This window comes from Anolis sagrei, chromosome X, assembly GCF_037176765.1.
Source record: "Anolis sagrei isolate rAnoSag1 chromosome X, rAnoSag1.mat, whole genome shotgun sequence".
In the NCBI taxonomy this organism is placed as follows: Eukaryota; Metazoa; Chordata; class Lepidosauria; order Squamata; family Dactyloidae; genus Anolis; species Anolis sagrei.
Window position 1 is genome coordinate 85,003,093 of NC_090034.1, and position 17,364 is coordinate 85,020,456.

The following is a 17,364-nucleotide window of genomic DNA, read 5'->3' on the forward strand; positions in this document are numbered from 1 at the left end:
CACCACAACATGAGGAACTGTATTAAGTGGTCACGGCATTAGGAAGGTTGAGAAGCATTGCTCTATCCTAAGTATCATTTTTGGACTTGGAAATGCTTTTCTATTTTGGAGGAATTTCCCAAAAAGGATGCCCTTCTAGGGTAATTCATAATAGTCCATTTTTATTTATTTATTTTCGTGTCAGGAGCAACCGCTCCTGTTGTGAGAGAATTGGCCGTCTGCAAGGACGTTGCCCAGGGGACGCCTGGATGATTTTTGATGTTTTATCATCCTTGTGGGAGGCTTCTCTCATGTCCCCGCATGAGGAGCTGGAGCTGATAGAGGGAGCTCATCCGCCTCTGGCATCAAGCCCTCTGAGCAGCAAAAGAACGGAGAAGAGGCCCTCCCTTTCTTCTTCCTTCCTTCCTTCCTTCTAGGGAACCTGCCTCACCTGTTTGGGCCCGTCCCCCTGTCCCTCCCTGCCTTGTGGGCCAGGCGTGTCCTGAAGGGCCCTTCCTTCCTCATCCCTCACAGCCTCCCACTTTGCCCAGGAGAGCGGCCAGTGAGCGGAATCCCTGCTGAAGGTGGAAGCAAAATGGGTATGTAATGGGGGTCCACCAGAGCAGCCCTGGACCAGAAAGGATGCAGGCGGTTAAGTTGGGGGTGATCTCTGGCTTGCACCGTCTTTAGGGCATATATTTCTTCAGTATTGATTGCATCGTAAACATGATAGCCAGGTTTAATTATTACGAAAAATGTCCCATTGAGGAGGAGCGGAGGGGGTAGCTTGTTTTCTGCTGATCTGGAGAGTAGGGCACAATGGGAGGAATGAGTTCAAATGGCAGGAAACAAAAGATTCAGAAGTGGAATCAGTTGCTTTGGAGTTCGTTGCAGTCTCCTTCCTTCTCTAGAGGGTTTGGATGGCCATCTGTCAGGAGGGCTTTGTGGTGTTTTCCTCCATGGGAGGGAGTTGGATGGGATGGCCTTTGGGGATCTCTTCCAACTCTAGGATTCTATCATCATCATCATCATCATCATCACCATCATCTGGATGGCCATCTGTCGGGAGGGCTTGGATGGTGCCTTTCTGCCTGGGAGAACGGGGTTAGACTGGATGGCCCTTAGGGTCCCTTTCAATCTAGAAGTCTATGATTCCACTACTTCCTATGCAGCAAAAACATACATGATTCAGTCCTTTCTTCCTTCTGCCGCTGGGGGTTAAGGAGCTGAGCACTGGGTCACTGGATTATTGTTTATTGGTTATGTATGTTCCATTGGTTTTATATTTTGTTATATGCTGTTGATTGCTGACAATCAATTTTGCCATGATTTCTGTGTAAACCGCTTTGAGTGCCCCCAGGGGTGAGAAAAGTGGTATAGAAATACTGTAAACAAAAAAATATATCAATAAATATGTTTGATTTGTATTGTTTTAAAATGTTGTGAGCCGTTTTGGGTTTTGTTTAGGGAGAAAAGTGGGATATAAACAAAGATTTATTATATTATTATATTTTTGCACCACATTTAGAGGAATAATAATTTAAGCGTAGGCACATGGACGGTTAGGATCAAGAGGATTAAGATGAGCTAATCTTGCATGGAATAGGTTGGTTCAAGTTTCTGCTGGAGTGAGATCTTGGGTAGAACACTCCGAATAGTGTCTACATTTTTGGAGACCCCTCTAATGACCAGCAGCTGCCCTTCAGTGAGGTCCCATAGAGTCTAAGATTAGCAACTCTGGCAATGATGTCCCTTTGGGGTCTGCCTAGGCACCAGACCTTTGCCCTTTTGCAGAGGAACACAAGTGTTGGTATCCCTGGCTTCTGGAAGGTGCCTTGGGGTCCTAGGGAGGCTGATCCTCTTGCTGTTCCTTCCTTCCCCAGAGGTTTTGGTCCTGGTGGACTTTGAGGGCCGGCTGGGCGATGAGCTGAAGATCACAGCCGGAGATGTCATCCGCAAGGTCCACCCGGGGCCAGAGGAGGGCTGGCTGCAGGGAGAACTAGGTGGCCAGGTGGGCCTCTTCCCCCAGCAATTTGTGCAGGTGAGTGCCACCAGGCCTTTTTCATGCAACACAGGCAAAGCAATGGGAGTTGGGGAGTCCAAACCCCTCTGGACTGTGGGGTGGCACCATCTCTGCATTCAGAAACCAAGGGGAGACCAGGTTTGGGTTGGTTGGTGGTTTCTTTCTTTCTTTTCCTTCCTTCCTTACACATCCCAGAAGGCCATCCCAAAAGACAATTAGCCCACCTCCTTCCAGCAGCTTTGCATCTCCTTGTGGAGAGAAAAAGCGGGATAATAATAATAATAATAATAATAATAATAATAATAATAATCCTTCCCTCCAGTCAAACTACCTTCTTTGTTTCCTCCCCTCCAGCCAACAGTATTTCCTTCTCCAGCCAACCAAACTTCCTTCCTTCCAGCCAACCTTCCTGCCTGCCTGCCTTCCTCCCTTCCCTCCTGTCAACCTATCTTCATTCCTTCCTTCCCCAGCCAAACTTCCTTCCTTTCCTCCAGCCAACCTTCCTTCCTTCCTTCCTTCCTTCCTTCCTTCCTTCCTTCCTTCCTTCCTTCCTTCTTATCAACTTACCTTCCTTCTTGCCTTCCCTGGCCAAACTTACTTCCTTCCTTCCCATCAACCTACCAACTTTCCTTCCTTCCCTGGCCAAACTTTCCTTCCTTCCTTCCTTCCTTCCTTCCTTCCTTCCTTCCTTCCTTCCTTCCTTCCTGTCAACTTTCCCCGGCCAAACTAATTTACTTACTTCCATACTTCCTTTGCTTCTTCCTTCCCTTCAGCCAACCTTCCTTCCTTCCCTTCAGCCAACCTTCCTTCCTTCCTTCCTTCCTTCCTTCCTTCCTTCCTTCCTTCCTTCCTTCCTTCCTTCCTTCCTTCCTTCCTTCCTGTCAACCTTCCCCGGCCAAACTAATTTACTTACTTTATTTATTTATTTATTTGATGCACTTATTAACCGCCATTCTCAGCCCATAAGGGCGACTCATGGCGGTGTACAGTACACATAAAAGACAATTACAAAAAAGCCAGTTTCAACAACATATAAACTATACAACAATTACAGACTACACTAAACATCCGCTTCGTCTCTTAGTGGAATCATAGCCAGTCTCATATTCCTTGTTCCATTCCAGTTCTCATTACCGTATTGTTTAGCACTTAATTAAATGCCCTCTCGAACAGCCATGTCTTAAGGCTTTTTCGAAAGGACATGAGGGAAGGCGCCTGTCTGATGTGTGCAGGGAGAGTGTTCCACAGCCGGGGGGCCACCACCGAGAAGGCCCTCTCCCTCGTCCCCGCCAGCCGTGCCTGTGAGGCAGGCGGGATCGAGAGAAGGGCCTCCCCAGACGATCTCAAGGTCCTCGTGGGCTCGTAGGCCAAGATGCGGTCAGAAAGGTATTTTGGGCCGGAACCGTTTAGGGCTTTGTAGGCCAAAACCAACACCTTGAATTGGGTCCGGTAGCAAATCGGCAGCCAGTGGAGCTGGGACAACAAGGGCGTTGTGTGCTCCCTGCCACCCGCTCCAGTTAGTAACATGGCTGCCGCGCGCTGAACCAGCTGAAGCTTCCGGGCCGTCTTCAAGGGCAGCCCCACGTAGAGAGCGTTGCAGTAGTCCAGGCGGGATGTGACAAGAGCGTGTACCACCGTGGCCAAGTCAGACTTCCCGAGATACGGGCGCAGCTGGCGCACGAGCCTGAGCTGTGCAAATGCTCCCCTGGTCACCGCTGAAACCTGGGGGTCCAGGCTCAACGATGAGTCCAGAGTCACACCCAAGCTGCGAACCTGCGCCTTCAAGGGGAGTGCGACCCCGTCCAGCACAGGCTGTAACCCTATACCCCGTTCGGCCTTGCGACTGACCAGGAGTACCTCTGTCTTGTCTGGATTTAGTTTCAGTTTGTTCGCCCTCATCCAGACCGTTACAGCGGCCAGGCACCGGTTCAGGACCTCGACAGCCTCCTTAGTAGCAGGTGGGAAGGAGTGACAGAGTTGGACATCATCTGCGTACAGATGACACCGCACCCCGAAACTCCGGATGATCTCACCCAGCGGCTTCATGTAGATATTAAACAGCATGGGGGACAGTATGGAACCCTGTGGCACCCCACAAGTCAAAGGTTGTGGTGCGGAACAGGAGTCCCCCAATAACACCTTCTGGGTGCGGCCCTCCAGAAATGACTGGAGCCACTGCAGAGCAGTGACCCCAAGACCCATTTCCGCAAGGCGCCCCAGAAGGATACCATGGTCGACGGTATCGAAGGCCGCTGAGAGGTCCAGGAGCACCAACAGGGACACACTCCCCCTGTCTAGCTCCCGGCGCAGATCATCCACTAAGGCGACCAAGACCGTCTCGGTACCATGCCCCGGTCTGAAACCAGACTGTGCCGGATCCAGATAATCCGTGTCTCTCAAGAATACCTGGAGTTGTGAGGCCACCACGCTTTCCATGACTTTGCCCAAGAAGGGGAGATTGGAAACAGGCCGAAAGTTGTCTAATTTAGTGGGGTCCAGTGATGGCTTCTTCAACAGCGGCTTTATGATAGCCTGTTTTAGGCTCGCTGGAATCTTGCCTTCCCGAAGGGAGGCATTCACCACCACTGTTACCCACTCAGCCAATCCCCCTCTGGCCTCCCTCAGAAGCCAGGATGGGCAGGGGTCTAGGATGGACGTGGTGGGCCTCATACCTCCAAGTATCTTGTCCACATCCTCGGGTTTCACAAACTGAAAAGAATCCATCAAAATAGGACAAGCAGGTGCTCTTGTTACATTCCCGGAGTCTGCATCTAACGCGGCGTCCAGCCCAGAACGGATCAAGGCGACTTTGTCTGCAAAGAACCGAGCAAATGCTTCACAGCGCGCAACCGAATTGTCAGGGCTCCCACCTGCAGTGGTGGGAGTTAAAAGACCTCTGACAATCCGAAACAACTCCGCCGGACGGTTCTTTGCAGATGCAATAGTGGCCGCAAAGAAAGTTTTCTTTGCGGCCTTTATTGCCGCGGCATATGCCCTAAGAAAGGACACAAACCGTGCTCGGTTTGACTCGCTCGGATCTGAACGCCACACGCTCTCTAGTTCCCTCTTCCTTCGCTTCATCACTGCCAGCTCCTCAGTAAACCAAGGGGCTGGTTTAGCTCGGCTACTTGAGAGGGGACGTTCCGGAGCAATCATGTCAATAGCCCTGGCCATCTCCCCATTCCAGAGAGCCACCAAGGCTTCGACATGGTCACCTACCGAGGTGGCGGGAAAATCCCCAAGAGCCGTCAGGAATCCATTCGGATCCATCAGCCTCCTGGGGCGGACCATCTTAATAGGTCCTCCACCTTTGCAGAGGTTAGGGGGCGCAGTGAGCCTAAATCTTCCATACTTCCTTTGCTTCTTCCTTCCCTTCCGCTAGCCTTCCTTCCTTCACTTCAGCCAACCTGCCATCCTTCCTTCCTTCCTTCCTTCCTTCCTTCCTTCCTTCCTTCCTTCCTTCCTTCAGCCTTCCTTCCTTCCTTCCTTCCTTCCTTCCTTCCTTCCTTCCTTCCTTCCTTCCTGTCAACCTTCCCCGGTCAAACTAACTTACTTACTTCTATACTTCCCTTCTTACTTCCCTTCAGCTAACCTTCCTTCCTTCACTCCAGCCAACCTACCTTCATTCCTTCCTTCTTCAGCCTGCCTGTCTTCTTGCCTTCCTGCCTTCCCTCTCTTCCTCCAGCCAACCTTCCTTCCTTCATTCCCTGCAGCCATCCTACCTTCCTTCCTTCCTTCCCTCCCTCCCTCCTGTCAACCTACTTTTATTCCTTCCTTCCCCAGCCAAATTTCCCTCCCTCCCTCCCTCCAGCCAACCTTCCTTCCCTCCAGCCAACCCACCTTCATGCCTTCCTTCCTTCCTTTGCAGTGCCACATTTGGGGGTAGAAATTGGACCCATTGAGCATCCTTTTCAGTGACCCTAATGACATCTCTGACCTGTTGTGCAAAACAAGATGCTCAATGTGGAGTCTCTCCCACCACTGAGCCACTCTGAGTCTCCTTTAAGAGAGAAATGCAGGATATAAATACATATAACAACAATTCCATCGCTGCCCTGGATATTTGCCTTCTGACCGTGTCCACAGCCAAAGAATGCAAATCGTTCCTTGAGCTGGTTTTTACTGCAAAGGCTAATTTGTTTAGATGGCACACATTGGTAGGGGACTGGGCCTGAAATTGGTGAGAGGTGGCCCAGGTGTGTGGGGTGTGCCCATTGTCCCCTTTGAAAGGAAACAATTTGCAGTCTCCCCCATCAGCAAAGGTTTCTTGGTTTGACCAGGGTCCCTTCAAGTTTTTCTGGATTGAGATTCCCAATATTCCACTCCATTGGTGGATGGGGACTGCAGTCCAAAGACATTCCCCAATCTCCCTCTCTGTTAGAAGAAGAACCCAACTGTCCCTCTCTGTTCCCAGTTTGGTGACTCTACAAGAATTCAAACAGATCCAGGTAAAACATAAACAACTTACAGACACGATTAAAAGTCAAGAAATGGGTACACCATAATTATTAAGAAGCTCTTTTGCCATAAGTATAGCTGTCTTTTTGAACAGTAATTTATACTAGCTAGAGAGCTGATAGGAGTTGTAGTCAATCCACATCTAGAAGATTGAGTAATCCCCACCTTAAGAACTCAGCTTCCAAAGGTGATTTCCTTGGAGTGCAAATCCCAGAGTTGTCGCTTCTCCAAAAGGTATCTCCCAAACTTTCATGCATAAAGTTGAGTTGTCGCCTCTCCAAAAGGTATCTCCCAAACTTTCATGCATAAAACTTGACTTCTGAGAATTCTGGTTTGGAGAGATTACAGCCCCACTGAATTACATCTCCCATGATTCTTTAAAAAGGGTGTTGCTCCCTTTGAATCCACACCTGCCCTCCAGCACCTATATATTGAGGCTGACCTCTCCTTTTCTATGCTCAGCTCTCCAGAAATGCCTGTTCTCCCAAACTGTTGTCCCCTCTGCAAGGTAAGGCAGAGCAGACCAACCCTTACATATTACTCTCTGCAGTCGGAATGCATTGACACTGGGATGGACTAGATGACCTTTGAGGACTTTCCCAATTGCAAGGACTTTTAGGTCTGTCTCCCAATTTTGGTTTGCAACCAGAGACTTAAAGGTACAGGAGCTGGAATATGACGTTGCTGCGCTGCAAGTTCCACCACTGACTATATCAGTGGTTCTCAACCTTCCTAATGCCATGACTCCTTAATACAGTTTTCATTGCTACTCCATAACTGTAATTTTCCTACTGTTATAAATTGTAATGTAATATATGATATGCAGGATGTGTTTTCATTCACCGGACCAAATTTGGCACAAATACCCAATGTGCCCAAATTTGAATATTGGTGGGGCTTGAGGGGATTGATTTTGTCATTTGGGAGTTGTAGTTGCTGGGATTTATAGTTCACCTACAATCAAAAAGCATTATGAACTCTACCAACGATGGAATGGAACCAAACTTGGCACACAGAACTCCCACAACCAACAGAAAATACTGGAAGGGTTTGTTGGGCATTGACCTTGAGTTTGGGAGTTGTAGTTCACCTACATCCAGAGAGCACTGTGGACTTGGACAGTGATGGATCTGGACCAAACTTGGTACAAATATTCAATATGCCCAAATGTGAATACTGGTGGAGTTTGGGGAAAATAGACTTTGACATGTGGGAGTTGTAGTTGCTGGGATTTATAGTTCACCTACAATCAAAGAGCGTTCTGAACCCAAACAACGGGAGAATTGGGCAAAACTTTCCACATAGAACCCCCATGACCAACAGAAATTACTGTGTTTTCCGATGGTCTTTGGAAATCTCTCTGACACCCTCTCACGACCCCTCCCAGAGGTCCTGACCCCCAGGTTGAGAAACACTGAAATATATCAAATGCCTGCTCTAATGTTAGCAGAACTGCATCCTCAGTCCATAGTTATAGCGGTTTGATACCACTTTAACCACCACGGCTCCATCCTATGGCATCCTAAGATGTGGAATGTAGGGAGGGATACTTAGATTTCTGTAGTTGGTTCCCTTGAATGAGATTTCCCTGGCTTAATAGTTGTAAGTCTGTCTGGAAACTACAAACCTCAGAAGTGCAAATGTCAGAGTTCCAGAGGAAGGCTGTTAAAATTGAACTTTCATTAAAGAGAATGAGAGTGCTATAGTTGTGCTATGTGGACACATTCTGGGATGCTCCATTCTGCCTAGAATCGGAAACCCAAAGGAGTTGGAGATATGTCTTTCTTCTCAGCTCTGAATTTGAATCTGCACCTGCTGAAATCCTTTCTTTCATGGTTTTTAAAAGGACAGGAATGTGCTTTCCTATTTGCATTCATGTTTGTATGCTGTTGACGCTGGCATTGGGTCGCCTTGCCTTCTGGACCTGTTCCTTTCTCAATCAAGAGATGAAAGCTTTACATCTCAACAACAACAATACTTCCCTCCACAAACTATCCCGTCATCCCTTTCTCTCTTGTGCTTTGACTCCAGGAAATCCCAGCCAGCCTCCGGTCAGATGGCACCCAGAGATTCCCGCGATCGCTCCGCAGTGGTGAGTGCCGGGCCACCAAAGCAAGCCCATGGTGCATCAGGCAGGAAGGAAAACGACGTGTATCCAAGTTGGGGAGTTCAGAGGAATTGCATCCACAATGTAGAGTAGGTTCAGTTTGACCCTGCTTCAACTCCTGCAACTCAATGCTGTGGAATCTGGAAGGCTGTCATGGATTTTCTCTGGTGTTTTTGAGATGCAAGAGCACCTCCATGCCATGAATTCAACCTGGAGGGAAGAATACAAAACATCTGGAGGCCCAGTCTGAGAACGACACTGACAACACTCTGTAACAAAATTTGAAAAAAGTGTTCTGTTCCTAGTTTGAAAATGTTTAATTGTGCCGTACTTACTTTGAAAGTAGTTGTTCTACCCTGTTTCCCAGAAAAATAAGACATCCCCTGAAAATAAGACCTAGTAGAGAAGTGTTTCTCAACCTTCCTAATGCCATGACCCCTTAATACAGTTCCTCATGTTGGCGTGACCCCCAACCATAACATTATTTTTGTTGCTACTTCATACCTGTAATTTTGCTTCTGTTATGAATCGCCATGTAGATATCTGATATGCAGGATGTATTTTCATTCACTGGACCAAATTGGCACAAATACCCAACAAGCCCAAATTTGAATACCTGTGGGGTTGGGGAGGGGTTGATTTTGTCATTTGGGAATTGTAGTTGCTGGGATTCATAGTTCACCTACAATCAAAGAGCATTCTGAACTCCACCAACAATGGCATTGAACCTAACTTGGCACACAGAACTCCCACGACCAACAGAAAATACTGGAAGAGTTTGGTGGGCATTGACCTTGAGTTTGGGAGTTGATGGTCACCTACATCCAGAGAGCACTGTGGGCTCAAACATTGATGGATCTGGACCAACTTTGGCACAAATCCTCAATATGTCCAAATGTGAACACTGGTGGAGTTTGGGGAAAACAGAGTTTTAGTTGCTGGGATTTATAGTTCACCTACAGTCAAAGAACATTCTGAACCCCACCAATGATAGAATTGGGCCAAACTTCCCACACTGAACCCCCATGATCAACAGAAAATACTGTAGGTTTTTGTGGGGTTTTTTTCGGGCTATAGGGCCATATTCTAGAGGCATTTCTCCTGACGTTTCGCCTGCATCCATGGCAAGCATCCTCAGAGGTAGTGAGGTCTGTTGGAAATAGGACAATGGGTTTATATATCTGTGGAATGGCTGGGGTGGGGCAAAGAGCTCTTCTCTGCTGGAGCTAGGTGTGAATGTTTCAACTGACCACCTTCATTAGCATTTGAAGGCCTGCCTGAGCCTGGGAAAATCTTTTGTTGAGAGGTGTTAAGATGTGCCTGGTTGTTTCCTCTCTGTTGTTGTGCTGTTGTAATTTTTGAGTTTTTTTAATACTTGTAGCCAGATTTTGTTCATTTTCATGCTCTCCTCCTTTCTGTTGAAATTGTCCACATGCTTGTGGATTTCAATGGCTCCTCTGTGTAGTCTGACATGGTGGTTGTTGGTGTGGTCCAGCATTTCTGTGTTCTCAAATAATATGCTGTGTCCAGGCTGGTTCATCAGGTGCTCTGCTATGGCTGACTTCTCTGGTTGAAGTAGTCTGCAGTGCCTTTCATGTTCCTTGATTCATGTTTGGGCAATGCTGCGTTTGGTGGTCCCTGTATAGACTTGTCCACAGCTGCATGGTATACGGTAGACTCCTGCAGAGGTGAGAGGATCCCTCTTGTCCTTTGCTGAACGTAGCATTTCTTGGATTTTCTTGGTGGGTTTGCAGATTGTTTGTATGTTGTGTTTCCTCATCAGCTTCCCTATGCGGTCAGTGGTTCCCTTGATGTATGGCAGGAACACTTTTCCTCTGGGTGGATCTTCATCTTTACTCTCGTGGCTTGTTCTTGGTTTTGCAGCTCGTCTGATGTTTGAGGTGGAGTATCCATTGGCCTGGAGAGCCCAGTTGAGGTGGTTCAGTTCATCTTGGAGGAGGTGGGGTTCGCAGATTCTTTTTTCTACACAGAGAAGCCACTGAAATCCACAATGCTACGTTCAGCAAAGGACAAGAGGGATCCTCTCACTTCTGCAGGAGTCTACCGTGTACCATGCAGCTGTGGACAAGTCTACATAGGGACCACCAAACGCAGCATTGCCCAAACACGAATCAAGGAACATGAAAGGCACTGCAGACTACTTCAACCAGGGAAGTCAGCCATAGCAGAGCACCTGATGAACCAGCCTGGACACAGCATATTATTTGAGAACACAGAAATGCTGGACCACACCAACAACCACCATGTCAGACTACACAGAGAAGCCATTGAAATCCACAAGCATGTGGACAATTTCAACAGAAAGGAAGAGACCATGAAAATGAACAAAATCTGGCTACCAGTATTAAAAAACTCTAAAATTACAACAGCAAAACAGCAGAGAGGAAACAACCAGGCACATCTTAACACCTCTCAACAAAAGATTTTCCCAGGCTCAGGCAGGCCTTCAAATGCTAATGAAGGTGGTCAGTTGAAACATTCACACCTAGCTCCAGCAGAGAAGAGCTCTTTGCTCCACCCCAGCCATTCCACAGATATATAAACCCATTGTCCTAATTCCAACAGACCTCACTACCTCTGAGGATGCTTGCCATGGATGCAGGCAAAACGTCAGGAGAAATGCCTCTAGAACATGGCCCTATAGCCCGAAAAAAAAACCCCACAAGAACCTAGTGATTCCAGCCATGAAAGCCTTCGACAATACTTAGAAAATACTGTGTTTTCTGTTGGTCTTTGGCGACCCTCTGACCCCCTCTGGCGACCTCCCCAGGGGTCCTGACCCCTAGGTTGAGAAACGCTGTAGTAGAGCTTTTGCTGAATTGCTACATATAAGGTCTCCTCCAAAAGTAAGACCTAGTAAAGTTTTTGTTTGGAAACATGCTCCCCCTGGTGGCCGGAAGCTGCAATACAGACATGCTTGAAAAGAAGACCTAGTGCATCCTTGGGAGCCAAAATTATTATATTTTTGGGGAAACAGGGTACTTCAGAAACTTTGTTTTTCTGGCTGCCACAAACTAGGCTGAATTGATTGAGACTCTGTGAGATAGTCATTCAAAAACTCTAGGAAAATGTGCTGCAGGATGTCTCTCCCACAAAAACAACGTGTTTGCAGTTTAATAAACTTTTCCCCCATGTTTTTATGATAGAACCAATTAGGAAATGCCATTTATAACCCAGAAAAAAGTATTGTGATATATAGGCCTAGCCTGGGAAGAGGCTGATAACGAAAACCAGCTCAAACTGGTTTAGCGGGGTATTGAACTGAATGTTTGCTCGCATTTTCTTTAGTTGTAACTTTATGTGATGATGGCAGAATTTAGTAGCAATCAAAGGCACTCACAAGGGTGGTTAAAACTGTGATTGAAACTTGGCTTCTGCCGGAAGAGATAGGTCTTCAAATGTGATTATATTCCGACAGCTCATTTAACTATCACATCTCTTGCAAAAAGAGGTCCCACCGAATGCGAGATCTAGGATGCAATCTTTTGATATCTCTTTTCCATCTCCTTTCCAGAGTCCAAACTATGGATTTATTATATGTCTTTTGATTATATATACAGTATACTCTCCTTTATCCAACATAAACAGGCCGGCTGGATAAGCAAAAATGTTGAATAATAAAGAGGGATTAAGGAAAAGCCTATCAAACATCAAATTATGTTATGATTTTACAAATGAAGCACCAAAACATAATACGGTAACATTATATAGTAATTACTACATAACACAGTAAAATAATGTAGTAATTACTGTATTTATGAATTTAGCACAAAAACATTGCAATGTATTGAAACAGCTGAGCGGTGGATCTGGGCGGGAGGCAGACTGCATTGGATAATACAGAATGTTGAATGAGTGAAGGATGGGTAAGCGAGACTCATAGATAGATACAAGGGTTGAATGAAAAGTAATGCCTCCACCTTAGTAACTCCTCAACAGATAGCAGTACTGGTATGCGGCAGGTACTGGCTTGTTCAGTAGACTCTCCTCTACAGTTCCATTTTGGCAGGAAGCCTTAGCATTGAACAGTTGTGTTGTTAAAGTGCGAAGTATGGAACCCTGCTCAAACAGTCGGTCAATGTGACTTAAGCAACGTGCAGTCATTGAATTCTTGACAGCAGAAGGTGTCACCCCAAAGGAGATTCATCAGAGAATGCAAGTTGTTTATGGTGATTGTGTTGATGTGAGTACTGTGCATCATTGGGCGAGTAAGTTTAAAGATGTTGAGGTGGGATCATCTGACTTGCGTGACAAACATTGGACTGACAGAGTTGGACGTCCTGTGATGGCAACCACCGAGTTTCACAAGCAAAAGGTTGACAGATTGATTCAGGACAATTGTTGTATCACTCAAAGAGAAATTTCAATCATAATCGGCATTTCACAAGAACGGGTGGGTCACATTATTGCTTTACGTGGCTATCGGAAGATCTGTGCACGATGGGTTGTGGAAACAGAGTGCCGACTTCTTCCGTGACGGCTTCAGAAAACTTGTTCATCGTTGGCAGACAAGTATCCAATTGTCTGGTGATTATGTCGAAAAGTGAATAGTGGTAGTTAAAGAGAACATTCTAAGGATTATTTTGTCAGAATATGTTGAGGTATATTGTGTGTTTTAAATGTGCTTAGTAAACTGAGTTTTCCTTGTAACCTGACGTCTCCAGAGTCCATGATTTTACAGAGCTCTATCTGGTGTATCTAGCATTTGCTTCTGTCAAGTTGCGCCTTAGCTTGACATATTTCTGTGTTTGATTTATTAACATATTCCCATCCAAACTCAAGTAACGAAGGTGGAGGCATTACTTTTCAACCCTCATAGGTAGATAGGTAGGTAGGTCTAATGTTTTATCTATGAAGAGAAGCAGGTAACAAAAACATAATCATCATTACAAGGAAAGTTAATTATGCCATTAAGTGAATTTGCTTTAGAAAGGCATTTAGCAGCAGGGCATGTGCCTTCCCTTCCCGCAGCCAATTACTAAACAAAATGCGAAAATGCAAGATGCAGACAAGAGCAAAATCAAATGCTATCATAAACAGGGGTCTTACATTCATTTGGGAAGGAGCACCTCTTCTAAAGTGCCATCTATTTCATGGTCTCCTCTGCTTTTGTTTTCCTTGCAGCCAATGCGGCAAAAAAGTCGGCAACGGGAAAGCAACGTTGGTGCCGGGTCCTTTTCCCTTATGTCCCAACAAAGGAAGACGAGCTGGAGCTTAACACTGGGGACCTGGTGCAAATCCTGGAAGAGGTGAGCCGCTCTGTGTGTTAGTCTGAACTTCAAAGGAAAACTGAGGGATCCAGATGGGAAATGAGCATTCAGATAAAGAAGAAATACACATCCCATACGTTTTACAAGTGTTTTTGTGCCCCTAGCCAGTTTTTTTCTCCTCTTTCCTTGTCCAGCTGAAATGTTTTTAAGCAGCATTGGGACTGAAAGGAAGGAGAAACGAAGTATGAGATGATCTTATTGAAATGCAATGCTTTGCCACTCAGAACTAGAAAAATGTGGTCCATTTTGTCTATAGGAAGGGACACTTTGGTTTTAGAAGTCAAAAGGCAGAAACAACTTCAGTCAGTTAAAGCAATAGGGAGGAAGATCAACTTGAAAGTTTGCACAAAGAAATCCGATATTATTGCATTCTATCTAATGTAACATGTTTGCAATGTGGTTACAAAATGTAAGAAAATTGGAAGGGAAAATAAACTTGGCCAAAAGTTTAATGTTTTGCTCACGTTCTTCTTCCCAGATTGAAGATGGCTGGTGGCTGGGCAAGAAGCGGAGCCATATGGGAGTCTTCCCCTCCAACTTTGTGCAGGAGCTGAGCGGCCCATCGCTAGGTGATAAGTTCAAATCTAGAGGGGTTCACAGGGTTCCCATAACTCTGGGGCTTCTGTGCAATTCAGGGACCCAAGGATTTGCAGGAACTACTTGTGGGCTGGTGTCATGGGGGGGGGGGGGCTAACCATGCTATTACGCCTGTTTCTAACAGACACCCCTTTTCTGGAGGTCAAAGGAGGTGCAGCCAAACATCGGCCCAAAATGACCAATGAAACCTTCCTCCTGAATGAGTCCGAGATGGTGAGTCCATTCTGAATTTTACCTTGAACTTTCAAGGAACGATCCCAGATCTGTTTTGGGGAGAGTTCAGTGGGGCATTGATTCCAAACCAGAATTTAATTTTCAAATTGCTATCTCTAGATGTTATTTTGGGGAAAGAGGTGTCAGGGTGGTAATGAATCCGAGCTGGGTGTTGGGGTTCAGCCTGCGTGTGAACCTGAACCTGATTCTCTGATTGCTGAACCTGAACCTGATTCTCTGATTGTATTTCCTGATGCTACTGAACATGTATTTTTCCCTGATGGTAATGAAAATGTTGATTCTGAGGTCAGTGGCTTGGAAAGTGAAACTACACATTGTGATGAGAATGTTGCAGAGCCAAGCGGTGATAGCTCTCCAGAGGAGCTAACACCTGGCTTCCTTAATGAGGATAGAAAAGGACAGATTTGGAAAAACAGGAGTGAATCGCAGAGTCTGCGAAGGTCAAGCAGATTAAGGGAAAAGGAAGCTCAGGCTTCAAAGCCTGGAGGCATGTCATGAAACAGTTTCTTCAGTTTTAAGTGCCTCTCACCGGGTTGTCTTGTTAGATCAGGCATCGTTTAGACTGAGGCATTACCTTGGCAGATTTCCCTGTTTCCCGTGGCCTACATCTCAAGAGGCTTCTAGTGCTCCAAGTACGGTTAGTGAATTGCTAACAGGTTCCAGGTTTTTACAGTGTTGCTTTTGGAATCTTGACCTAATTAATGGATATTCCTGACTGCTGAATTTTACTGTGGCTTTTTGACTTTGCATTTTCTTCTATTTTGTAACCATTTTTCATCAATAAAAATGGATTCTTTTTCCCCACAGTCAAGTGTGGTGGATTGTTATCTTATGGTCTCGTTTCCTGCTCTGGGTTGCAACACTGGGTTTTAGCAGTTCCAAAATGTGGAATCTATTTCAAAATCAGGTTTAGGAGAGCAGTGATTCCAATTCAGGCTCTGGAATTTGTAACAGCTGCTATTATTATTATTATTACTATTATTATTATTGTTGTTGTTATTATTATTATTATTATTATTTATTATTTATTATTATTATTATTATTACGCTATGTAACACAGTGTTTGTTCCTGGGTTATAAATGTCGTTGGTTCTATCATAAAAACATGGGAAAAGTTTATTAAACTGCAAAAACGTTGTTTCTGTGGGAGAGACATCCCGCATGTCGCAACTCAGGGTAGCTTTCACCTTGCTCAAGACACCACCACACACCAAGGCTGTAGGTTTTGTAGTTTATTGAGAAAAAGCAAAATCAAAACAGAGAAATAAAGATGCAAAAGTTCAATAGGCAAAACAGAGTCTTAAATGCAAAGGCAAAGTTCCCAAGATCAAAAGGCAAATAACATGAAGCATAATCCTTTAGCAATGGTCAAACAAGAGTCCATGGGAAACAGGTAACATCAGGATCAAAATCCAAGTCCCAAAGAGGCCAGAAGCATTCCGCAAAAGCCAAGGTGATTCCACAGAAGTTAACCAGGAAAGAGCAACATTGGACTGACAGAAAATGTCTGTCGGCTTCATCATTAAATAAGTTTCCCTGACATGAATGCATTGCGTTGACCTTTGGCTTCACGTTTGCTGGCAAGACGTGTACTTCTGCGAACTCTTAACTGTAAATGATCCTGTCTACTCATTAATTCACTATTATCTTCAAGGCTAGGCAACTCATTATCTCGGCCCAGCTGAGCCTGATCACCCTGGGAACCGAAAGGAGTCTCCACGTACAGTTGTAGAGTTTCACTATCTTTATCTAAAGGCACATTCCTTTCTCTGGGGAACAGACTTGCTGTTTCTTCCTCAGAAGCCACACTATCAGCCCTGTCTGGAACATGTATAGAAATCTGTAACCCATCAGCCTCCTTGTCATCCTGCAGAAAGTCAGGCTCAGAAGGCCCAGAAGGCCCAGCATAAAGCCCAGACAGTTCAGTCTCAGACTCAGGCTCAGACTGAGCCACAACACCGCAGCATATTTTGCTCTAGTTTTTCAATGAATATCTTGAGTATTGTCGAAGGCTTTCATGGCCAAAATGAATGGGTTGTTGTGCTTTTTCCGGGCTGTATGACCATGTTCCAGAAGCATTCTCTCCTGATGTTTCACCCACATCTATGGCAAGCATCCTCAGAGGTTGTTGGAAACTAGGAAAATTGTGTCTATATATCTGTGGAATGTCAGACTACACAGAGAAGCCATTGAAATCCACAAGCATGTGAACAATCTCAACAGAAAGGAAGAAACCATGAAAATGAACAAAATCTGGTTACCAGTATTAAAAAAAACTCTAAACACATAACAGTAAATAAAGAACAACACCCCAAAACAGGGGGATTCCAGATAAGAAATTATCAGGGGCAGCTAATAACTTCCCAGGCAGTAAGAAGCCAGACCCTGAAACTGCTAGGCCATTAAATGCTAATCAAGGTGGCCAAATGAAACAGTCACACCAACCTCAAACAGACAAGAATTCTTTCTCCCACCCTGGACATTTCACAGATAGATAAAACCCATTTTCCTAGTTTCTAACAGACCTCACAACCTCTGAGGATGCCTACCAAGGATGTAGGTGAAACATCAGGAGAGAATGCTTCTGGAACATGGCCATACAACCCAGAAAACTTACAATAACTCAATATCTTGAGTCTCAACTAATTCATCATAGTTTGTGGCAGCCACAAAA

At 45.5% G+C, this 17,364-nt stretch overlaps 1 protein-coding gene across 1 annotated transcript in view; it reads left to right on the top strand.

The window, feature by feature from the left end:
• Positions 1-290: 290 nt before the first annotated feature.
• The window catches only part of SH3D21 (SH3 domain containing 21), a 34,509-nt gene continuing 17,435 nt past the window's right edge, over positions 291-17,364 (top strand). Inside the window, 9 exon segments of the mRNA XM_060784401.2 lie at positions 291-443; positions 446-484; positions 486-528; positions 531-578; positions 1,863-2,020; positions 8,492-8,552; positions 13,713-13,837; positions 14,337-14,427; positions 14,580-14,668. Of these exon segments, the coding sequence (XP_060640384.2) occupies positions 291-443; positions 446-484; positions 486-528; positions 531-578; positions 1,863-2,020; positions 8,492-8,552; positions 13,713-13,837; positions 14,337-14,427; positions 14,580-14,668 (807 nt within the window).